Genomic DNA, 25,096 nt, shown 5'->3' with positions numbered 1-25,096 from the left:
CCCTTGACCCTTATTACTACAGCTGCTGGTGTAGGAAAGGATTAAAGGGGGCTAGAAATCATTGGGTTAACATACAAGGGCTCAGAAATTTGACCTTGGTTACTTACAACATATATCCCCTACTAAAAATGAGTATATGAGGAGAATTAGAAACAGAGCTAGCAAAGGTCAGCTTGAGTGCAGATAAACTAAGAAAAAGGAGGCTTGAAAGGCAAAAAGGTTTTATTTCTCCCACAGCACTTTGTTGTAACCAAGACGGTCTAAGGACAGAAGCAGTATTATGGGAAGCTGGCATTGCTGAACATGCTACATAAACTTTTGGGCACGCAAACCCTTCTTCATGTCTTAAACAGAAGCAGCAGCTTTCAAAGCTAAATAAAAGAGCAACTGCTTACCATTAGATATGTACCAGCAGGTCCACATGTCATAAGACATATGAATAACATCCTCATCACCATGACCAGAAAACTGGACTTCCTCACTAATTGCAATCATAAATTCAATAATCATGACTCTTTTGTCAAACTGCCTCTGAAATACTCCTATACTAAGATCCTTTCCCAGTTATTAAGGTCAACATCAAAGATGGTAATCTACTAACTAAAATGCACAGAAAACCACAGAGTAAGAAACTTAACTCCATAAACCTGCAACCATCTGAAACACATACACACACACACATCATGCATCCTCAGATGCCATCCCATTCACTCTGAAGAAAAATCTTGTGATACGCTCTAAAAAACTATCAACTATCTAAAGATTTTGGTCAAAAAGTACACTTCTATAAAAAGATTATGTTTATTTGAAAGAGATACCTGAGCATCACAGAGGAAATTACAGCTGTCAGATAACACTGTACTCAGTATTTAAGGAGAAAATCACTAATCAATTATAAGCAATTCTAGAGAAGATGCCACTTTGAAGATATCTTCCAAGAATGACCTCAGCCTTCTAACAGTCTCTAGCCTCAGAAAACTCATCAGAAACATCCTAGGTACAGTCCAAAGACACTGAATGGATAAAGACCATATTTGAGAAAGAAAAATCTGACAACATATCTCTATTATTACTGTAGTAAATAATCTCTCAACAGAAACACCACTACCTTTCAATTCCTCAACTGCACTTTCAGGAATATAATACAATTTATCCCAGTAACTTGCCATCACAACAGCTATGATATATGTAAAAGTAAGCAAAAACTACATATCCGGGTGAACTGACATAGTCTATAAAGGAAAAAAGTACCCATCTGTGAACACCTCTCACTAGTCACTGTGTTTCAGATCTCTCATTCCCTCCTCTCTGACTGCTCACACTCTATGACCCTATGCTCAGGTAAAACCTACAAACATCTTTGAAATTTTGGTAAGCAAAACTTGTAACTCTACTGGATGACAAAAATCATGGATGCAAGAGAGTGGTTTTATAGCACGTTTTAATCTCCCTTCCTACTCTCACGGACTAACCTGTTTCACATGCAACAAACAACATCTTTTTTCCCTAGAGGTATCTTTGTCTTTTTCTCCTGTTCCCCCTCTGGCCCCATATCATCCTGTCTCTTCCACAAGTTCCAACTGCTTTTCTTTTAAAGATGGTTGACTTGATGTATGTCTGCTATCTCTGAGCAACTGTTCTCAACTTTTATTTTGTTGCTAGTTCTATTTCACACATGGAAGAGAGGCTTGTGTGCCTGCAAGTCTAAATTTTCCAAATACTGCAATTGGTTTAATAAAAGATAATACTTCTATCTACAGACCTCTTCCTGTATTTCTTTAAAGTCAAGTCTGTTGACAACCAAAGTAAAAATGTGAGACAATTAAGAAGCAAATTATAGCATAATAAAACTTCAGGTTCATTCTACTTTCAGCATTCTGAAACTTAAGGAGCAATTTTCTATATTTTTAAAGTTTTTTTAAGCATAACTAGTAAGCTTTTAAATAGTATTCCTGTAGCTCTGAATCTGAATAATTAACATTTAACTAACTTTTTTCTTGAAAAAAAAAAAGGGTTGTTTTTGCCAAACATATATTCACTGAACATGAATGAAGAAAAAATGACTCTCTAAAAAGGAGTTCAGGATTCATGCATAACAGAGAACTCTAGATCAGGACAAGCATGGGAAGAAGACCTGAGGTATGTTTTCTATTTTTTTTCATGATGAGTTTCTTGCAGAAAATAAGACAAATACTACGAAAGAAGTAAACTGATCCATCAGTGGACCTAAGCACTTAAAATAAAATGGGAAAGGGATAAGAACAGTTAGTTCATCAAACAACAGGGATTAGATTTCATTGAGGGCCAGTGAAGAGTCATGCAGTAGCAAAAGAACATAACAGCTTTGCGTAGCTCTCGGTGCTTTACCTGGGAAAACATTTAGATCGTATATAATTGTTCATGGTATTTCTGAAAGACCGTTGACTGGTGTTTATAAAGAAAAAGACTGAAACCAAAGAACGCACATGTAACAATTAAGAAATCAAGGTATGTCCTGCTCACCCAGAGTTAAAAGAGTCTAGTCTTAAACTCAGGTAACTACATCATATAAATCCTTACATAAATTTATGAAACTTCGTAGGGTTCTTTGTCTCTGTTGCATCTATTCATAAGGCAGCTCCAATATCTCGTTCATTTTATGGGTAGAAACAGATTTTTTCAGTTCACATTTAATACTGGCCTAGCTTATAATTTGTTTGTTTGATAACAGCCATTTACTTTATACAGGTCTTTTCCCTGCCTTGTGGTTTATCACCCATTCATCTTTTCATAGGTAACTATTGTACTACCTCCCAGTCTTTGTTTTAGTAGACTACGCAAGTTAAGCTCTTAAATTTCCTTGAGGCTGTACTTTACTCCGTTCAGCTGCACCCATCTCAGTTGAACTCATCTTTATTGAAAGCAGATAACCAGAAATGCGCTGCAGTATTCCAGGTGATGTTCAGACATACCAAGCTCTTATACAATGGAATTAATACTTGTCTTTACTGCAAATACATCAGATCCACAAGAACTTCCAGCTCTTTATATGTTTACAGTCAAAAAAAGTGTAATTTATAGCAGAAATTCTTGTTATTTTCACCTCATATTACAGACTTTTATCCCATTTTGTATTACTACATGCTTATATATTACAAGCAGTAAGGTATTTTTTCATGAAAGCCTATCTCTCGTCTGCTCTAACATCTATCGCTTTGTTTTTAGCACATATTTTTTGTGACAGTGTCATTAATGAAAATATTAAATAAGCTAGACCCCTGAAACATTCCTTAAATAACACTACTCCTGCATCTGATATTTTCCTTTTCAATAACATCTATGATCTTCTTAGACATTTTTTAATCTTAATTTTTAAATGCCTTAATTACAAATTAAGTTTCAGAACATGATAGACTATAAATTTAGTGACAATACACAGAAAAAGTGTTAGCCATCACAAATGTGTAACTGAATTCTGACATTAACAGTAACATTTGTTCTCCACTCTGTATCTGGGAAGTTAATTTCCCATGGTTACACAAGTCCTAGTAGGGTTTCTCTCTCTAATAATATTTCAGGAATCTGAATGTATCTAATATATCCAAATATATACTAGACCCCTGGGTGCTTTTCCAGTAGGATCTGTTTAACAGCTCTTCCAGAAGTGAAGCAGAATTTGCACCTATCTCTAAAAGACAAAGGTATATATATTCTGCTTTTTAAAGCATAGCACAGTGATAATACAATGCTTTTCAAAAACGTAACAAAAAGATGTACATCTTCTTGGCTTTAGAAAATAAAAAGTAGGTATCCCTCTGAACTAGAATACATTTGCAGGAAAACAAATGCATACTGTGGTAAATGTTGCCTCAGTATTAATATGTACAATGGCATGAGCCATTGTAAAGGACAGAAAACACACACAATACACTTCCAAATTGCCTGCAAGTAGGGTAAAGAGCAAGACACTTTCTCTTTTCCTGCAAAGAAAAACAGAGCAGATTAATCAAATTTTCTAACTCCAGTAAGAAATTAACTTGGTAAAAGGCCTAAAAGATTTATAGATACCAAGGTGTTTTTAAAGTAATAACTAATAACAGAAGTAGGAATAAAATATTATACTGCTGTATCAGTAATACAATGTACACTGAAAGTCAGATAACTTGAAAGCTTAAATTTAAAAGCCCTACCAGGTAGCTTTTGGATCATTGGCTTTTTGGACCAAATCCCATAGACATTTTTTGACCAGTTCCCATGGGCTGCAAGAATAAAGTCAGAGCCTACACACTTAATCATACAGAACAATGGCACAGGTCTCATTTTTTTTCAGATTACATTAATTCCACAGTGAGGGCACAAAAATGAAGAGCTAACTAGCTGTTACTGGATGAATTGGTATTGAAATATACTAAAATGCATGATTACCCATTTTACTGTTGATTAAACCAAAAGGCTTTAAGGAAAGAAAAAAGTACACAGATATTTCTTCCATGGCTTATTTTTGTTTCTATGCATGACCGAAAAGTGTGACAACAGGTAAAAAAATATATATTTCCCCCACCCCCTCTCCATTAGAGCCAGAAAAGTTCCTTGACATTCCCAACCTGTCTCACTATTTAACAGTTTTGTAGCTTCGTATCCATAGCAAGCAAGTTGAAAGTTTAACCCTTTGGTTTTATGTGACACTAAAATGTAGTTAATAAGAATTTATTTGAGAGGCAATGCAATAACACAATCTCTAAAAGACAGTACATCTACACCCCAAAACTGTACTGGAATAACCCTCCACACTAGTGACTTGTAAATCTTTTATTAAATGGAGCATAATATGATGTCTGTCCTTAATGGACTAGAAAATACATTAATAGTATATACATTTCGCAGTGCTGAAGTTATAAAATATAGCATTATTGTATTTAGTAATGGTGAATATTGTTTTATAAGCAGCATGCAAATACATTACTTTGAAAGTAGTTTACAGATACCTCTACCTGTTAAGATATGGCTTGGCTGCAAATCCATTAATCTAAACCAGACTGTTGCATACCTGTGATGATCTACAAGCATTAATTTATAAGACTTCCCAATAATAAACTTCACTACATTCTTATGAATGCAGTAAATGGAGACGTGGAAGTGGACAAGATCACATTTTGGATAAGACTGCACTCCTTGTTAAAATGTTATTACTTCAGAGCTAGTTACATATCATCATTGATATAACAATAACAGATGTCTTATTTGTGCATTCCTTTTCTGCCTGCCTTTCAGCTATGATTTTACAACTTGTAAAGGATTAGAAAAAATTGCTAAAGGATTTACAAGGGACTTCTGCAGTATTATTTAGAAGACAAGTGTAATACTGTTTTTACAAACTCATTCAAAGAACTATATTCTGTTTTACCTTCCCAGTCTGTGAAATTATTGATTTGGGGCTAAGTTTATCAGTAAAGATTACTACATGTGATAATGGTGACAGATAAGTGGTAGTGTTAACCATGAGGATACTGCTAAGAACACTTCCACTTGCAAATAAAAGCACATAAGCTACAGCATTATATGTATGAATCATGTTTTGATTAGTGATTCTATAAATAGTTTAAATTAGTAGGGATTGATTTGAAGCAGTTTCCTTTTCATTGTTCTGTCCTTCACTTCAATAAACAGGAAGATTATAATTACTACTTAAAACTTCCTTAACCAATGATTTTATCTATGGCATTTCACTGTCAAGAACTATGACTGGAATGGGATATACAACCAACTAAAAATAGGCAAAAATTTGGATTTGCATTTTTTTGGTTAAAAAAATGTGGGTTTTTTTTCCCCAGTGTGCTAGCATTTTTCCCCTCATATTTTTTTTCAGTTTTGAAATAAAAACTCCATTAGACTAACCTGTACAGTTTCACCATTGTATAAGGAAGCTGTGGAAAAAAAAACATCAATTTTTCACAATTTTTTTCCGTAAAACCTTAAACTAGCTTAAGTTTTGGCATGGAGGTTAATAATAGAACTCAGGGAATGGTTAACTCTTCAAAGGTATTCATTGTGGCATGTAAACAAACACATCAATTAATTATCAGCCTGAATTGTTGCTAGAACTAGGGAACAGTTCTCCAGTTCCCCAAATGAGCAGTCTGAAATAGTTAAACAAAATGCTGAAGCTCTAGCATTTAAAAATGATCCACAAATTTTACAAATAGTCATTCTAGGAATTTTAACCTTTGCCACAAATACTTACCATTATCTTCACTGGAAACTTGGTTCTTCTGAGGACTGCATAATCAAATTCTTAATTTATTTACATTTTCAGTTGCAGTTTACAAAATAAAATTTCACCCAAAAGCTTTGAGATGTTGTTCTTCAATTATTTTTGACCAAAGCTATATAAACTCCATTCCCATTCAGTGGCTAACTCACATTTGTATCTATGCAGATGGGTACAGAAATCATACATCCACATTCTGAGGTAGTCAGAGGAAGCCACATATCCAAGCCTGAAAAGCAAAAGAGAACACTGATTAACATAGTACCACATTAATACAGTAATCTGGTTTCTGGACCTGAGCTGGACTCACACTGATGAGCTCAAAGCACAGAAAGAGCAGCTCACATCCATTTGTATCACTCTGTATACATGTACACTTTAGATACATCTAAGTGTTGTAAATGAGTGTAGTGCAGAAATATTCAAGAGTATTCTAAACATTTTTTTTGAGCCCTGGAAAACACTTATTTCACCTAGAGCAATCAGCTATGTTGAAAAGTACAGAGTACAGGCAGAGCATCTGTTACATCCATTCTGCTATCTATCATATGACTACTAACTCTCTGCCGTGCAGCAGACCTGGTCTATAAGCTGTCCAGTATAAAGAAAGTTCAACTCAGCTTATTACATAGAAGTTTTTGTAAAATTGTATTTATTTTTTCTAAAAATGACTTAATTAGTTTAAAAATTCTTACTGATGCAAATTCTAAATTTTACTTAGATGTGGTAAATCAAAGATACATAAGAACTTAATCGGTTATGATCTTTAGAAATTAGGCCTAGATGGTATACCAAACACAAACATTGGAAGAAAAATATAATGCTTAAAACCAGCTCAAAGATAGGGGCTGTCATGTATAGATACTATGCAATACATGACAAGAAAGGCAAGCATTCTATCCACCAACATTATATACATCTTTCTCTGACATCTCTAGTAACAGGGAAAAAAGAACGAAAAGACCAGTTCTGGGAGTCGTCAGCTGCAACTATATGATGACCATTTACAGCACTACTCACAATCCAGATCAAAACTCCAGTTGCTTAAAGGTTGGAAAAGACTTTATGAGGACATACATCAAACACTGGAAGGCTTTATTTTGCTCTATTATTAGTTAGTTATTTTCTGCAGGCAATGTGGAAATCACTGCCTTAAGTACATTGGTGTATACACAATAATTAGTTTCAAGGTAGAAAGAAAGTCATCCTTCCATGGTTATTTTGCAACACCTACACTGGTGCAAAGTGTCCACAAGATACAGGAAAGATTTCTATGCCATCACTGCATTTGTATAAAAGTTTCCAATGCAGAGAAAATGTTAAGGTTAGCTGAGATTCTCCTATACATGAGATAATCTCCGGCTACTCATACTAATCATATGACCTACCAGTCAGAAAGCAAGAAGAACTTCCCTGGCAAGTACTCACAGCCAAACTACCATTCAGGCTACATTTTCCTCCTTAAGCAACTGCATTGCCAGTTCCCTCAGCACAGAAAAAGAAACATCTTATTTTGCCTTCATATATTTATGAAGAATGTCTAGATAATTATGGGTTCACTAACTTGTTGCTGCACTAGTATCACTGATTAACCATATGTCTTGAAGTTGTGATGTGATGAAAGAACATAACTCAAAAATTTAAGCTATTCTGAAAGTTCTTTTACAGTTGGATAGAGCCAACAAACCTGCCTGACATGAACTACTACATAACACGTACATCCAAGAGCATATCAGTGAAAAACAAACAGGCTCTTAAACTCCCACTATCAGAAGAGGGCAACTGAAATGGAGCCTTTGGTGCTTATACCAACGATAAAGAGCTAGAGCTAAAATACTGTCCTATTAGTTGTAAGGACTTGCTAACACTAAGTGGCTTTAAACAAAATGCACTTACCTGACTTTTACTAAAACCATCTCTCTTTCATCATTCAAATTTCACAGAATCACAGAATTGTCTAGAACTTCTTAAGATCATCCAGTCCAACCTCCCCGTGCTCAAGCAGGTCACCTCAAGCCAGCTGTCCAGGATTCTGTCTGGTCAGCTTTTTAGTATCTCCACAGAAAGAGATTCCACAATGTCTCTGGGCAACCTGTTCCAATGTTTGATCACATTCATAGTAAAAAAGTGTCTTCTCATGTTCAGATGGAATTTCATATGTTTTAATTTGTAGCCCATTGTCCCATCTTGTCAGTTGGCACTACTGAGAACAGTCTGGGTCCCTCTTGCTTATTCCCTCCCATCATGTATTTATACACATCGGTATAGATCACCCCTGAGCCATCTCTTCTCTTGGCTGTAGAGCCCCAGGTCTCTCAGCCTCTTCTTATATAAAGATACTCCAGTCCCTTAATCATTTTTGCAGTCCTGCTCTGCACTTGCTCCAGTAAGCCTCTATAATTTTGTACTGGAGAGCCAAGAACTACAAACAGCACTCCAGATGCAGACTCACCAGTGCTGAGCAAAGAGGGAAAATGACCTCCCTCAACCTGCTGACAAGGCTCCTCCTAATGCAGCCCAAGATACTATTGGCCATTGCTGGCTCATAGCTTGTTGTCCACCAGGATCCCAACATCCCTCTCAGCAAAGCTGCTTTCAAGACTCCTCGACCCCAGCATGCACTGGTGCCTGAGGTTTTTCCTCCCAAGATGTAGGACTTTGCATTTTCCCTTGTTGAACTTCATGAGAAATTCAATTACTTTAAATTACATTTAGTAATTCAGAGATAGCGTAGGAATGATCAGCTGGACCACTAGATTCCAACCTCTACAAAAGTTCAAGAAATTTTTAAATAAGCAAATATGTTTCCAGTTGGATTAACTTCAAAATTATATAGCAAGACAGCTTAAACATTCTTTCTCAGCACATGCGTTAATGCAAAAGTTGTCTAAAACACACCAAAGCACAAGTAAATACTCATAGTGAAATTCACCACAATATGTTTGGAATGGTTAATGTCTGTAGATCAACTTCCTTTAGTCACTGCTTGTACTGGTCACTAAGTGGAAACATCAGGGCAAGTAGAAACAAGAAAAGACAAGACACAGGAGACCTCATGACAATTAACACCCCTCCATCTCCTGTGATGCATGTAGCAATGTAAAACAAGTGAGACATTATCACTTCTATCTTGTAAGGTACCTTTACTAAACAGTTTTAGAAAAATGGAACTGATCACTCTATCAGTTCTGTCCCCTTCAGCTGCCTTGTCTAGCTTCACAGACACCAGATGTTGTCTGGGATACTTGTCTTGGGTTCTTTCTGATATTCTTCTTCTGACAAGCTTAATTTTTAATTTTATACTCTTTCTCCTGTTTAATTAAGTTCCTCCTTTTGCCAAAGAGCATCTGGTAATTGCACTGGACAATACTGTGAGCACATGATTAGAGAGAACTAAAAGCAACATTTTAAGCACGATTGTAGTGAAATCATGAGATGCGATATTTATTAATATTTAACATTTCAAATATTTTCCCAATTTTTAAAAAAAGATTTAAAATAATATAAATGGCAAACAATAACTAGACATGTGACTCAGATAAAATTTTAGTTGCTTAATGTCATTACAGGCTTTTGTTGGTACCTTGTTAAGGTTAGTACCCTTTTATTTTAGCAAAACATCCAGAGAGCTTTTAACATCCATCTACATGTAAATGACAATTTCATGCTTTCCTATTCATGTGTTTATTCCTAAATACCTAAACAGAATATCCTCATAGAATAAATATTTCATGAATATACTATTTAATATATATTTCCAACCTGTACTATTTTTAACTCTACAATAGTCAAAGTTCTTCACTCTCCTCTCTGGAAACAGAGAGGACCTATAAGATGTAGCATTGGCTACAAGAGAAAATGCTTAAAGAAGGCCTTTGAAGAACATCAGCAACACATTTAGTGTTTAGATCCTTAATGAACTTCATCTGTTTAACTTCTCAAAGAACAGTTTAAGAGGTGACCTGAGCAGCAATCTTGACTTTAAATTGATATATCTAGCATACAACCTACCAAAATCAGTAAATCAAGCTATAGCAAAACTAAGTGATAAAAATAAAGCTAAACAAGTCCAAATCAGGCTGCTTAAAACTGACAGCAAAATAATTAAGCAGAGAGTATTTAGTAAGAGTCCGTATTTCTAGATGATTTTAAATCAAGATTTAAAGATCTTTACGGTTACCATTTTGTTTTAAAAAGATGTCCTCTAATTCAATCACAGGTGCTGAATTATAAGCAGCAATTAATTAATGAAATACCTACAATATATATTTTATGCAGGAAATTGGGCTAAATGACCAAAGTGGCTTTCCTTCCAGCCTCAAATCAGAAAGAACATATAAATGTATTACCAAATTAGATTATATTTTAAACTCATTTTGAATGTGACTGCTTAAACTGAAAAGCAAGAGTTAGGCTTTGTACACCTAACACAAATACTATCAAATATATTGTTTACAATATTACAACACTAAATATGAGAAGAGTAAACTCATTTTCAAAATTATTTTTTTTCTTAAATGGCATCATCTAGCAAGCCATTTTATTGCTTTGAGCAGTCTCATCAACCTGCCATCAAAAACACTAAGTATACTAAAGCCATGCAACATGGCAGTAGTCAACACTTTAACTTACCCTTAGGGACTACTTAACCTCTTGTTTTACTTTCTCCAGACCAAAGCAATGGTAAGGATAACCAAGAGATGATATATATGTCATAACTATGTAAAGGTCAACAAGGTTTAAACACGTTGGGTTCTACTCATAAATATTTGACTAATAGGAGTGTATTTTTCATCTTTAAACCCTAAGATTGGCACCTCGGTAGGCAGCAAATTATTCTGGCTGAACATGTAAAATACATGGTTCCTGAGTTGAATTTCTTCAGATATGTGCCTGAATGTCAATGTCAAATATCAAGGAGTGGTAATAATTCTTCTCTTCCCATTCCTTAGATTATAAAGGTAATTTACTACATCAGTATGAGTTGTACAATGTGACCAATTCTGAACTTGCTTACATCACCTTGACTCCAATTAAATTATTTTAGATTCGCAGTAGAGTACTTTAGAACCTGGTCCTATACATCTCTTGTTACTAACCAAGCGGCAGTTTCATTCAGTTTAAGGGACAGAAAGGGCAAACTAGTTTTATTACAGGGGAACAGGTGACCTAGTTCAGGACTGCCTAAGTTTAGGCAACCTACCTACATTGCCCCTCTGGATATCTTCTATGCAACTGGTTTTAGTGTTACTGTACACATTTGCATAATCCAAATACATTCAAAATCTTTCCTCCCTGACAAAAAAAAGGAGCACTATTAATCTAGGAAAATATTTTTTTCTTTTTATAATTGAAATGAAATTCTTTTTGATGTGCTAAGAAGTCATTAATGGCTATTACTCTATGGAATTACATACTGTCATATTTCACTTATTTAGTGGCCCAAATAATCCATTTATATCATCTTCCCTCTTGATTCTTGAACTGAAAAACAAGAGATCTGAACAAGTAGCCATATGATTCCAGAGAGAATGCTATCATATAAACCATTAATATTTTCCTTACTAAAAAAGAGAGAGGTGGGGGAGCCTAGACAACAATTCCATACATTTACGTGTTTTCCAGGCTGTTGGATCAGGCAGGGTTTTTTCCCCCCCAAATTGGTATGGCTTGAGTTAGATTTAAAATCAGTTCCCAGAGGAGGCTGATAAATGGATTAAAGTGGAACATAAATTCCCTATGTCACCCAGTCCCTTAAACCCTGATGTCAGTAACATGCCTAATCATTCCATTATTATAAACGTCAAATATGTTTTACATGTGTTAGAGTGAGTGGGTATCAGAAGAAATGGAAGACTCAAGAAACTGTAATGCTGTTATAAGCTTACATGCAAAAATATCTAAAATATAGTGTTCACCCATTAGTATTTTGGATTCTTATTTTCTTATAATTTGCACACTGAATCCCCTACTATGAGAGACAGACCAGTGTATCCATTGCACTACACATACTTTACTTTCCCTTAATGTTGCTACTTCTATGAGCCAGCATAATAAACTGAAGAGTGTATAAAGGCAGAATACAAAATCACAGTGTGAATTTTTTTCAGTAGTTAATTTGAGAAATTGTACACAGGAATCTCGCTTAGAAAATATGAGAATTTTTATTCTACTCAGCAAAATTAAATGCCTCAGCTGAAGTAGTGTTTGCACTGGGTTTTAAAAAAGATGTTGCAAAGTACAGAGAGTAAAAAAAGAACAACCCTTTCAGAAAAATTACTTACAAGAAAAGACTAAAAGAACTGTGCTTGCATACACTACCAAACAAAAATGGGAGAAGTTGATCAGCATTACAATAATCCTGAAACAAGTTAAAAAGTCAGTGACTTATCATTCTTCCAAGTATACAGAGGAAAGTAAGTGGTTTCACTTGCAATCCGTAGGTTTGGAATTAAACATTAGAAACAAGCTTTCCAAGTTCAAGTGAAGTAAAATACTGGAACATATTACCGATGGAGACTTATGAAAACCTCATTATGGAAGTCTACAATAACAAATTAGAAATATTTCAGTATGAGACAGTGCAGTTATATTTGATACTATCAAATATCTGATCTGGTTGACTACACAATCTCTTGAGGTTAGCTGCATTCTACACTTCTATGGTTCTCTGGTAACAGTCATTCAAAGAATAATACAATTCTTCAATGGTGAAAATACTTGATATGTAGTGAGAGGTGAGAATCCTTGGGCTATAAAGCATTAAGCATTTCAGAAGAAAAATAGGGAAAGAAACCTCAGCTATTCAATATAACACCCTAAGTATAAGGTGACAATAGAAATTTCACTACTAGGGAAAAAAAGAAATCACCCTTAATCTACTTTTATGTTCCTCCCCAATGCTTATCTGATCTAAAATAATCCAAAATTCCCTAAAGATTGTTACATGGTTAAGAGTTCCAGACTACACATAATAAGGTCCTAATTTTCAGGTTAGCTAATCATACGCAGCTCTCATTGAAGTCAAACAGCACTAGTGAGTCACCACAAGCCATATAAGCAAACCTTTCCTGTTTTATTTTCTTTGTGTGAGAGTAAAAGGAGGTGGACAGAAAAAAGACCCAAACTACCACAACAGCACACAATTCTACAAGTCTGAGTTTCTGCTGCCAATTGTTAGGCACTGGATAAATCAACAGATTATGGAGTTAACACTAATCTGTTATCTCTTTCACAATTCATGCTTAGGCAGAATTTGTTCCTCTTTCAGAGATTTTGTTAGAAAGCAATAAAGCACAATACTGGAGCTAGTTTTAGCTTTGTAAAGAATTTACCTTTCTATCTGAAATACTTCTGGCTATAAGAAAAGAGAAATAGACAAGCTACTTAGCTACTCTGAGGTACTGTTTCCAACAAGCTAATAAGAACAACTTAGGCAATTCAGCAGAGCCTTGCTGTCTCATAATAATGCTTGGGAAATATACTGCAAAGTTACAAAATTTTGTTAATTAGCAAAAAGAAAAAATAAATACTGAAAATAATACAATCTATCACAAAGTGTACCTTTTATTTCACTAGAATAGCTGTATTTTAAGTGGGTCACATTGCAACATTCCTGTTACAATGTCAAACACTGTGAAACTTGGAAATTATACTACCCATTTTGGTGTACAACCTGGATCCAGTCCTTTATCTGTATTACAAAACAGTTCTTAATTTCCAATTTTTCCCTCCTTTGCCTTACTTGCCTAGAAAATAGCACACCTCTTCAGCGCTTCTTTTTAATCTTTAAATTCAAAATATGGCCTCCCTTATTCTTTATGGTATGCTGTCCATGTCATACATACTAAGAATAGTTTAATTTCAATATGCATTCTCTAATGAAGCTCATTACCACAGTAGCTTATTGAATAAGCATTAGCATGAAGATATACATTAGCATATATATTTTCAAAACATCTTCTCTGTCACGTCTATTTCTGTATACTTTTGTGTATGTGTGCATATATATTTATTTTTTCATTCATATATATGTGTATGAGAGAAATTAAGTTTGAAAGATTTAGGCCAAAACTGTTCACTGATTTGGGCTCTCCAGTATAATAGACCTAGGACCTGGTTTTTCAAAGTACCATGCTCAGTAACCTGTATCTTCAAGGTACAACTTCCATTAAATTCAGTTTCATTGATAGTGCTTAGCATTTAGTGAAATGATGCTCTCAAATGTAAATTCTTAGCAGAACATATGCATGATAATCGTATTGCTTAATGGTTGGCACCTAATTTAGATGCCTAATTTGTGAGGTTAATCCCCCAAGGCTCTGCTACCGTCAACAGAAAGAGGTAGCCCTGCTGTCTCTGGCTATGCATCCCTACTTCCTCCCATGTGCTAGCACTTACATTTATAAGGCTGTTCAGTGAGTTGGATTCACAAGTTGATTTAGCTGAAAAGTAATATTTTTAGGGGATTTTTTTTGCATGCTAAGTTTTCAGCTGGATTGGCAGATCTGCCTGACCATGTGTGCACACAATCAGCAGTAGCAGTAACACAAATGCACAGGTATTACTCTGAAACTGGTCAGAGCAGATTGGGATGATCTCTTTAGCCAGCAGCTTATGGCACCTATGTAATTAAATTAGTTGGCTGGCACAGAATAACGTGCATGTTGTGTCAGAAAAAAGCCACATGGAAAGAAAATTACTTCTAGGCTTACATTAAAAGTCTGTAACAGAGGGAAGGAAGGAATCCGTATTTCCTGGGGCAGCAGTCATACCATCTTTACACTTAAATTTTCTTTCTATAGTTCCTGCTTCATTCACCCAGTACATATTCCAAATTCTGCAACAGATAAGGCAGAGGTCCTACAGAAAACACTCTAATTCATCACACAACTACAGGGTTTTCTCTGTACAGTGAATGAAGCTGAAATCCCTTGGGGAAAAGCAGTATGCAGTAGTTAATGATATTTTTATACATACAGATAAAGAGGGCAAATTAACTTTAATAATCAAATTAAAAACCAGAAAGGTATTTTCATACAGGTTTCTGTACCTGACTACTGAGAGCTTAAAATGCAAATCCAAACTCCAGAAATTTCATCATGTGGAACTACAGTGGAGTCAAGTGGCAGGGTAAGAACACTTAGGGCATGTTACCATCTCAGTTATAGAAATTGATTTTTAAATAACTCATCATTTTCAAAAATCTTTTACAGCTTGTTACAGAAAATACATAAACATGCAACTTAGAACCATAAAAGTGGCCCAAGTCCATTAAAATTGATAGACTTTCAATTGACCATAGATCAGGCCCCATGCATTTAAAGCAGTGTTTTCAAAACACTGTACGAATACAGACTTTTTCTTTTTTTAAAATTACTTCAACAAGCAAGTAAGTATTTTAAAGAAATATATATTGGGTATACTAATAGTACAGAAAAATAGATTAATTTGCCTCAGTGACTTCTGTGATCATGAGGAACAAATCTGAAGACAGAGAAGGAAAACAGTCTTTTTCAACTGTTATTCTGCTATGCATAATTATTCTACTGCTGTCATATTCTTCACACTGTTGTGGTATCAAGCAATCCCATGAATACTTTTAGGGAAAGAAACTGAAACTTACGGTGACTTATCATTTCGTGAATTGGCATAACAGTTAATGTTTAACGGTGATGTATAGACCAACTGTTCCTTTTTTTATTTGTTTGTTTAATACATACCGAAGATATCATGGTTTGTTTCACAATACAATCACTTTCAGAAAGTACATTAAAGCCTATGGATATAAATTAGATCATAAATTGAGGGTTCTCCTTGTTTATGAGGTAACAACTGTATCCTGTGGAGGTGTTTATTAGACCTGTTACCAATACAGTTGCTACCAAGTTAAGTGGAAGCACACTCAAGTTTTGCTTATGATATAAAAATATCAAATAAGAACAGCCAAACTTCACAACAAAATAAAAACAATTACATAAAATATATCAAAAGACTGAAAAATACTTGTAGAAACATGTGCACCAAACTGAATGAAGTGGGAATATTACAAGCATTAGAAAATTGTAACAAGCACTCCAATCAGTTGCAAATGAGATTCTATTCTTAGTGTAGTTCCCAACACTAGCCTCTACAATCAATAGATTGGAAAATATATATGACTGCTAGCAGTCTTTGCATTAATTTTGTTACAGAAAGCAACATGGACCAGAGATTGTGTCTATGAAGAAATGGGGTAGTAAAGTAAAAAGATAGCTGTAAGGTCATAAAAATCAAATCAAAATTTGCTCTTTGTGTATGAATTGATTCCTCATAATATCATACTACAATTACCTATTCTCAAAACACAGTGGTTTTAAGATCTGTGGAGAATAATGGTATTTTAACTCTGAACTTGGCTGTAAATCACACTATGCAATCATCTTCTTAAGGTAATGGGAGACACCTACTAATATCACAGTTAAACCATCAACTAACACAAAATAAAAAACAAACCAAGGGACCATTACCTACTGCTCTACACCAACTGTGGCCAAGACTACCTGCAAGAAATGACAGTCATTACTGGAAGTCCTCTGTCAGGTGTTTTACTCTGTCTCTGACTTTATTTTGCACCTATAGCTTACATGTCCTCTTCCTCTTTCCCCCCTCATTTGTCATTCCCAATCATTTGTTTTTCCAATAGTTTCTTTCTCTTTCGTCCTCTGTCCTCCTTGGAAGGAAACTTAGTTTATATAATAGATGGACTGGAACCCAACCCCAAGGCAAAAATCAAGAGCAGCTGCCACAGGCAGATACCAAGGAAATAATACAAGAACAAAGCAAGCACATAGTTACTTCCTGAGAATGTTAACTCAGCATCCAACCATTCGCAGCTGAGACTCCCTGAGCCAAAGGTGTATTTAAGTTTTTCATGTTTTTTTAATGTATTTCATCCACTTGCTTACTTCCGCCATTTACAACATCTTACAACATAGATGTCCACAGCTTAATTACACATCATCTGATGTTTGTTTTATATACTAAAACTGTAATGGCAGTTTGACTGCTCAGAAAAAAGTATTTAATGAACTCTTTCTGGGGGGAAAAACTCATTTTTTACTCGTTGGATTTCTGAGCATTTCATTGGAATAGTTCTGTATTAATTAATTCAGGCAAAGAGTGGCTTATACTTTGCATACAGAACTTCTCATCTATATTTTGCATTTCACTGTGCAAAATGCTTCTTTGTGATAAAAGCAGCAGCTCACATCTTTGAGGGCTGTTACCTCCTTACAACAGCATGATATTAGCTCTTCTTGGTTTCAGTGAACCGTCATGCTAGAAGGCTATCTACTTTTTTTTTTTCAAATAATTTTGAAATCTACAAAACCTTGTTCCAGTAGGAGAGTCTACAAAACATATCTTATATATAATACATACACCAGACGTTTGTAGCTTGGTCCATAGACTGCAGTTCTAAAATATTTCACTTCTGTGCATTGTAGACTGAAGTGTCGTTTGATTTATAAAAAAAAAAAATCAAGAACATGTACTAGTGAACAAGTGAAATTAACAGAGATAGAAGTTATAGATAGTAACATTACAGTTTTTAAAAACACTTTCACTGGAAATTATCCCACAACAAAAACAGGAAGATGTTGTTTTTTAAGGAACCACTATTGTTTCTATAGGAGCAGTAGTAGTGGTTGTGAAGGAGCATTTATTTTTTTTTAATTATTTCAAAAGTAGTAATTCTCATCTTTGGAAAGATATGGAAAAATGACCCTCTTCATGGCCCAAGAAAATTATATCCTTATGGGCCTTTAAAGTGGGTATCAGAGTGAAAGGAACACCCCCTTTCCTCCCAAACACACGTCTCCTACTATTAAGGATACTACTTGGTGGAGCTAAAGAAAATAAAGTATCTTTACTGTCCTTTAAAAGAATGCTCTTTATTGAATTTCACATACTATTTTTTGGTCTCCAAGTAAGGAATGGAATCCGTGATTTGGCTCAGCTTTACCGTATTTTTTTTTTACTGTGGGGCAACTAATGAGTTTCATTTATATTTAGGCCATAGTACCAGAAACAGCTGTTCCAAGGAAGGCTCCTGGTTCTAAACAAAACTCATTAAAATCCATGGAGGATAGAGTGACAGAGGGCTCATTGGACATTGTCAATCAATTAGAAACCATTCTCACAAATATTCCTAAGTGACTGACCCTGCTGACATACCCATGCTCTTCGTTTTCCCTTGAACTTCCTGATCTTGTACTCTTGCAAGAAGCTTTCTCAAGATTCTGGCTAAGATGCAGAACACTTAAAATGTGATCCTAAAGCTTTCAAGAGAGAACGCAAGTGAACCGAACCCAAAAATCTATAAAAACAAAAAATTAAGCTCTTAAGATTTAAAGCGAATTTCATGGATTAAGTGCCTGAAATCTCAACGTTATGACTCTAATAGCCTGTACATAGTTCATGAATGCGATTAAACTGAAATTAAAGGGAGTATCTTTATTTCTCAGTCAAATGCATGGTTCTCTTCATAACCTCTAGTTTTTTGATGTTTATAAAAGGGCATACCTATATTCCAAGTTATTCCAGAAAAGTTATTAGAAATACCCAGCACAGAAACCAAGGCTTGCAACACACTTGATGATATTTAAATTATATTTAAATGCTTAGGTTTGAGACCTAACAAACCTTGAAGTAAATCCAGGCACAAACTTGGTTTTCTTCTAAAATTTAGCAGGAGCCATTTCTGAGTGCACGTGCAAGGCCGCAGGCTAACACTCGGGCCCTGCCAGGATCTGCAGCCCCAGCCCCACTCCTGCAGCATGTGCTTTTTCATTGAACCGGAAGAACGAGTCGTTTCAAAGTGTCTTTTGGAGAGGGCCTTAAGAATCAGACTCTAAAGCCGTAACGCAGCAGGGCTTACACGCCCCATCCCCCGGCTGGTGCGGGGCCGACCCACGACTGAGGCCGACGCGCAGGGCGCCCACCCGCTCCACGGCGCGTTGGTCTCCGCAGCCCAGGGGCAGCCGGGGCCGCCGCGCTGAGGGCACCCCAGAGGTGCCCCCCGCCGCCCCCTGCCCGCCAGCTCCTCCCGCCCTGGCAGACGCCAAAGCACGGAGCGGCCTGTAGGCCGCAAGAGCGGGCACGTCCTTCTCCTGCCCCCTCAGCCGAGGCAACGCCTCCGGGCGAAACGCGAGGGTTACGAGAGGGGCGATACCCCCACGGAAGCGCCATTTCCGCGCCGGGCACGGCGGCTCCCCCCGCCGCGCGCTCCCCACCCGCCGGGGCGGCTGCGCAGAGCCGAGCGGCGCGGGATGGCGGCTCTCTCCGCCCTTCCCCCCCGCACCACCCCGGCCGGGCCGGGCCGGGCCGCACCGCGGGGCGGAGCTGCAGGAAGCGGCTACCGCAGCCGCCCCGACTGCCGCGGCACCGGCTTTGTAGCCAAAGGGCGCCCGGGGTCGCCGCGTCCCCCCCATCACTGGCCTTCTGTCTCTCGCCGCACGGCGGGGCCGGGGGCCGGAGCGGCGCAGCCCGCTCCCTTCGCCCCTGCCGCCGCGCAGGCCCGCGCCGCGAGGCATGAAGCTGACCAAAGCCCAGTACGATGAAATAGCCCAGTTCCTGGGGCACGTGCAGCCCACCCGGCAGAGCCTGAGGAAGCTGAAGGAGAAGTTCCCTAGGTAAGTGCTTCCTGCCCTCCGGGGCCGCTGCCCGCCGCGGGGCCGGCGGCTCGGGCCCCCGGCGGCGGCCGGCGAGCTCGCTGCGGGCGGGCGAACGAGAGAGCGAGGGGCCGCAGGGGGCCGCTCCGCCAGCTCCAGCCGCTGCCCCCCCAGTTCCAGGCCCCACACGGTACAAAATCACTTGGACACGCACACGGTCATCGACGGCAAGCCACGGCTCACTGAAACTACTGTGAGGAGCAGGATACTTCTCACGCTGTGACCTGAGAAGCTGGCACAAAATAAAGAACGCTTCCCCCATCGCCCCCAGCCACACGTCCACATAAAAGCTCTCGACTCCCTTCATGAGGGTGTTAAACACCAAGTAGATCTTAATGTGAATGAAATCTTAAGGCTTAGGCCGTTCCTCTGTGGCTGAGACCAAGAGTGAAGTCCAGCCTGCAATACCACTGCCCCTGTGGCTTAGGGAGAATGGGCTTTCCAGTCCCGTAACTACGTTGTGCTGTTCTCCTGTTGAAGGCTGGAAAAGAGATCATCTTCAATGGGAGCGTTCATTTGCTTCCTCTCCTGAGCTGTGTTCAGAATTGTCAAAGACAAAATGACCATAGGCTAGCATAGAAAGGTGTACATGACAGGATGTGCACCATGCACTGATCGCTGCCAAAATTTGCTTGGTACCAACAACAACAGAGTTGTAAAGGACGTGTTGCAAGGTTTTTCTGGTTTTTTTCAGGTTTGGGGTAAGGATTACTAGTGCTGAATCAGACAGGAAACCAAATTAGGTTCTGTGGGGAAAGGGGTGGTGCTGTCTCTAAAGTCACCAGAAATACAGAAGACTGTATTTTTTTAAGTGCTGTGCTTACTTTGGTGAGAGAATAAGTAAAACAGAAAATCGTTCCCATGCTCCCTGAGTAAGCCTTGCTAGTCTTACCACAAATGTGGCTGAGGAAACCGAAGCTTTGCATAACTTAGAGTAAGTGGATGAAGAGCCAACATTAACTTGGGTGTTTAAACTGTCCAGTGAAATCTTTTGCTTTTCAGGAAAGCGTGTAATGTAGTTAAAAATCAAGCTGAGGGAGTAGTCTTGTTACAGAGAAGAAGTGCTGCTAAAGCAATGTGGTTGGTTCAGTGAGGGCATTGAGTTGTACTGTTGGGAACCTAGCTCACCTTGCACAGTACTTCTGCGACTTGAGAAACCACTTACTGTGACAGCAAATGTCTAAGGAGCTCAGACTTGGCTTTTTCGCTTTGATGCTAATGAAATTAGGAGAGAGTGTTTGTGTGCATGTATGTGTGCATGCACACACACACATGCACATGTTCTCTTTTTCTAGTCTTCTTACAAAGCTGTCTTGAAAGAAGGTTAGAATTTGAGTTGGTTTGCCAGGTCGGTCACTGTGTGTAGGAACCCACTTCCAGTACAGATCCATAGGTGCATGCGTGTCTGTACGGGAAAATAAGTTTGTCAGAAAAAGACCAGGCCTTCCTTTCTGCTCATACATTTTACTTCCCACTCAACTCCTTTGATGCTGCAAAAGATCCATTGAGTCCTCAGTTTCAGAACTTGATGAATCCTGAAAAACTATGTACTAATAACAATGTAGAGTTATATCAGGAGAAAATTACATTTTTTCCAAAGGAGCTGGCTCAGGTGTGGTGAACACTGAAAAGCAGAGATTAGCTCCAGTAGTTACTTCCATGATTTGCTGGTTTAACATACTGTTACCTTGTTATCCATATTATGAGGTGAGAATACCCTCTTCTGAATTCTGCTTGTAGGCCTCTCCTGAATTTTGTTTGTCTATCCTGGGAAAAGGCTAACATCTTCAATTTCAATGATGAATGGATACCTTTTTTAAAAAATATCTGTCCTAAGTATATTTTGAGAAGGTCTGCATGTCTTCTTTCTGTGAATGGCTCAGCAAGTTATGTTTCTTTGTTGTCTTTTTGTTTATTTCTCATAGCAGGGCAGATGCAGAAGACCCTCAGAGAAAAAGTTTGAAGTAGCAAAATATGTTAGGCTAATGATTTTGAGATGCAGTTAAAAAAAAAAAAAAAAAAAAGGGCATTCCAAGGCCTCTGCTTGACTTAGTAGCAAGGGAGATGTATTGACATAGATCCGTGTTACAATGTGAAAAACAGGCAGTCTCTACAACTTGTATCTTGTCTCTGTATCTTGTAAAAGGGGCCAGCTGCAGAGATTTGTGAACTTGTGTTCCATCTTAAGTGCAAAAGGGGAGGCTTTTTCACTCTTACAACTGTAGAGTGAGTTTCTTATAATCTAGAACCTGTGTCATTCTCCTCTAGGACAAGAAGGGTCTGATTGGACTTTTTGGCCCCCTTTTTTCTTTATGAAAACCAAAATCAAACGAACCAACCCCCCACTCCACTCAACCCAGCTTTCTAATGCAGTCTTTTAAAGAAAATATTCCAGAACCTGTCATGGCGCTTGTACTGTGATGAACATATTGATAACCAGTTTGTCATTATTGTATGGTAGCACTTGCTGATTCGAACTGGAAAGTACTAACATCCATAATAGCTTCTTTCACCTTGCGCTTTCAGTCTTTCCCCAGTAAAGATCCAGGAAGGATCAGTATTCCACTGGTAATGCAATACATAAATTTACAGTTTTCAAGTATTTCTGGTTCCTACTGCCTCACAGGTCTTGAGAGTCTTTGGATTTCTGCATTAATCTGCTCAAGTACCTTTCTAATACTGTCTTATCTATTGGTTCCTCCCTTGTCTGTTATGTTTCTTGAAGACTCACAGCTTATGCTTCTTATTTGTATAAAGTATCTTTCACACTTTGTTATGGGCCTGCTCTTGTTCTGCAATTTTTCCCTAAGAGTAATTTGTAATTGCCATAAAACTATTGCCACAATGTATAGGTATGCTATGTGGTGGCTGCCCGCATGACCCGTGAATCTAAATAATTTTTTAACAGGGTGATTTGTTCTTTGCTATTACTGAACTAATTCAGCAGGTGAGATTACTGCTTCAGAAGGGTGTTGCCATGTGATTTATTAATGTTAAATAGTCAAAATTAGACTGCTTCTAACACTGTTTATACATATCTTTATACAAGCATTGAGACTTTTGGTTTTTTACAGTCCTGTAACATTGGAGACAACATGGATTTAGTCTACTTTGCTTAAAATCCAGTTATTTTGCAAAAATAGAAACTTCAGAATCAAATTGCTATGCTTTTTCTGTTAGTGCTGCACTTTTTATTCTATGCCTGGCAATTGCCAATATATTTATTTATTCTCAAGGTGTTTGTTACATGCTTAGCAGTTGTCTTCTAATGCATTCATGTTTAACAGCAAAATTTTTGGATGAACTGAGGATTTATGAAGATGTAATTCTGAGCACTAAGCACAATAAATATCTGCCAATATTGGATCACTGATACAGTTTCTTTGAGCTTCTCGACATATACATCACAGAATTATCAATTCTGTATGTTCTGAGTTGTGCTCTTCTAAAGTGTACCACCTTTTCTGCTTTGTTTCTCACTGGAATTTATCTACTTGCTAATGATCTGTGTTTTTCTTTGTAACTTCTGTATTTTGTTCTTCTGCGTTCTCGTTATCCACTGGCTCATGTTCTTCTGTGATACTGTTTTTAATGAGACCTAATTCCTGGTTTGTATCAGAAACAGCGTGGCCAGCAGGAACAGGGAAGTGATCTTGCCCCTGTACTTGGCACTGGTGAGGCCGCACCTCACTTACTGTGTTCAGTTTTGGGCCCCTCACTACAAAAAGGACACTGAATGACTTGAACGTGTCCAGAGAAGGGCAACGAAGCTGGTGAAGGGTCTGGAGCACATGTCGTATGAGGAGCGGCTGAGGGAACTGGGGTTGTTTAGTCTGAAGAAGAGGAGGCTGAGGGGAGACCTCATCACCCTCTACAACTACCTGAAAGGAGGTTGCAGAGAGATGGGGATGAGTCTCTTGAACCAAGTAACAAGTGATAGGACAAGAGGTAATGGGCCTCAAGTTGCGCCAGGGAAGGTTTAGACTGGATATTAGGAAGCATTTCTTTACAGAACAGGTTGTTAGGTGTTGGAATGGGCTGCCCAGGGAGGTGGTGGAGTGCTCATCCCTGGAGGTGTTTAAGAGTCGGGTTGACATAGCGCTGAGGGATATGGTGTAGTTGAGAACGGTCAGCGTTAGGTTAATGGTTGGACTAGGTGATCTTCAAGGTCTTTTCCAACCTAGATGATTCTGTGAAATTCTGTGAAATATACAGGAACGCTGTATGCAACCACACAGAATTCAATGAAATGTACTGGATATAATGTATGCAGCTGAGGATAGACTGTAGCCCCCATATGTTGTAGTATAAAATTAGAGATTGAAAGATCATTTATCAGTTTTGCTAATGTCTAAATTGGACTACCCATTGTAAGACTAGTTGTAGAAATGTAGGGTATTGCAGGAAATGCTCTGGGAAAGGTACAATCTTTTCAGTGCTTGCTTCTCTCTTAAATAGTACTTAGAGCTGCCAACAAGTAGAATCTTCTGCATAAGAATCACCTTCGCATTACCTATTTATGGTGACAAGATGTAGGTTAGACCTTTAAACTTTTAACTGTATCCAAAGACTATTTTAACTTGTCCAGAAGATTCCAGCTTCTAAGGGTTTGATTCATACCCAAGCTGATATTCTGGTACTTCAGTTTAGTTGTTTCTGGGCGGGGGAGAATCTCAGTTCTTCTGTATATGGCAGAATGCATAGTTCTGTTCAGAAACTTTTCCTGAAGCTTCCTACTAATAGAACATGTTTGACAAATGACTGGACCCTTCTCAAATCTATACCTTGTAAATATTTTGCGGCTTTTCTTCAAATCCAATTCTGATTGAATATTACAGTTTTCTTGATTGAATCTTCCTGTAGTCTCTACCAAGCTTTCTAAGGGTGTAAGGTTTGCTGACCCAATTCATTATGGTACTATCTTGTTTTTTCCTTCTGCAAAGTTTTTGCTGGTTTGGTTCTGTTCTGAGTCTTTGAATTTCTCACACTATGTTGTGCTCGATTTGGGGATTCCAGAAACTTTCTGACAGTGCAGGTTGTTTCAGTAGCCTTGTATCTTTTAGAGACTCCAAAACCCATGCTTTTCAAATTCTTGCATTGAGCTGTTGTGAAACACATTTCATGCCATCTAGGAGTG

The 25,096-nt window shown here is 37.8% G+C and overlaps 1 protein-coding gene and 1 long non-coding RNA gene across 6 annotated transcripts in view; one reads left to right on the top strand and one right to left on the bottom strand.

The window, feature by feature from the left end:
* LOC141923404 (uncharacterized) overlaps nucleotides 1-19,862 on the bottom strand; it is a 32,877-nt gene extending 13,015 nt beyond the window's left edge. Inside the window, exons 1-2 of the long non-coding RNA XR_012623286.1 lie at nucleotides 19,727-19,862; nucleotides 6,400-6,476 (exon numbers count right to left, since the gene is read on the bottom strand). This is a non-coding gene — a long non-coding RNA (uncharacterized LOC141923404). The remainder of the gene's footprint in view (nucleotides 1-6,399; nucleotides 6,477-19,726) is intronic.
* Nucleotides 19,567-25,096, top strand: part of CDIN1 (CDAN1 interacting nuclease 1) — a 132,946-nt gene continuing 127,416 nt past the window's right edge. For 4 of the 5 annotated variants that reach the window (XM_074824510.1, XM_074824512.1, XM_074824514.1 and 1 more), the window contains exon 1: nucleotides 19,567-19,920. In XM_074824510.1, coding sequence (XP_074680611.1) covers nucleotides 19,820-19,920 — 101 coding nt within the window. In that variant the 5' untranslated portion in view covers nucleotides 19,567-19,819. The remainder of the gene's footprint in view (nucleotides 19,921-25,096) is intronic. The other variant, XM_074824511.1, reaches the window with a different exon arrangement.

This window comes from Strix aluco, chromosome 4 (genome assembly GCF_031877795.1).
Source record: "Strix aluco isolate bStrAlu1 chromosome 4, bStrAlu1.hap1, whole genome shotgun sequence".
Lineage (NCBI taxonomy): Eukaryota > Metazoa > Chordata > Aves > Strigiformes > Strigidae > Strix > Strix aluco.
The sequence above is the reverse complement of the archived record's forward strand: the minus strand, read 5'-3'. Positions and strand labels throughout refer to the sequence as shown.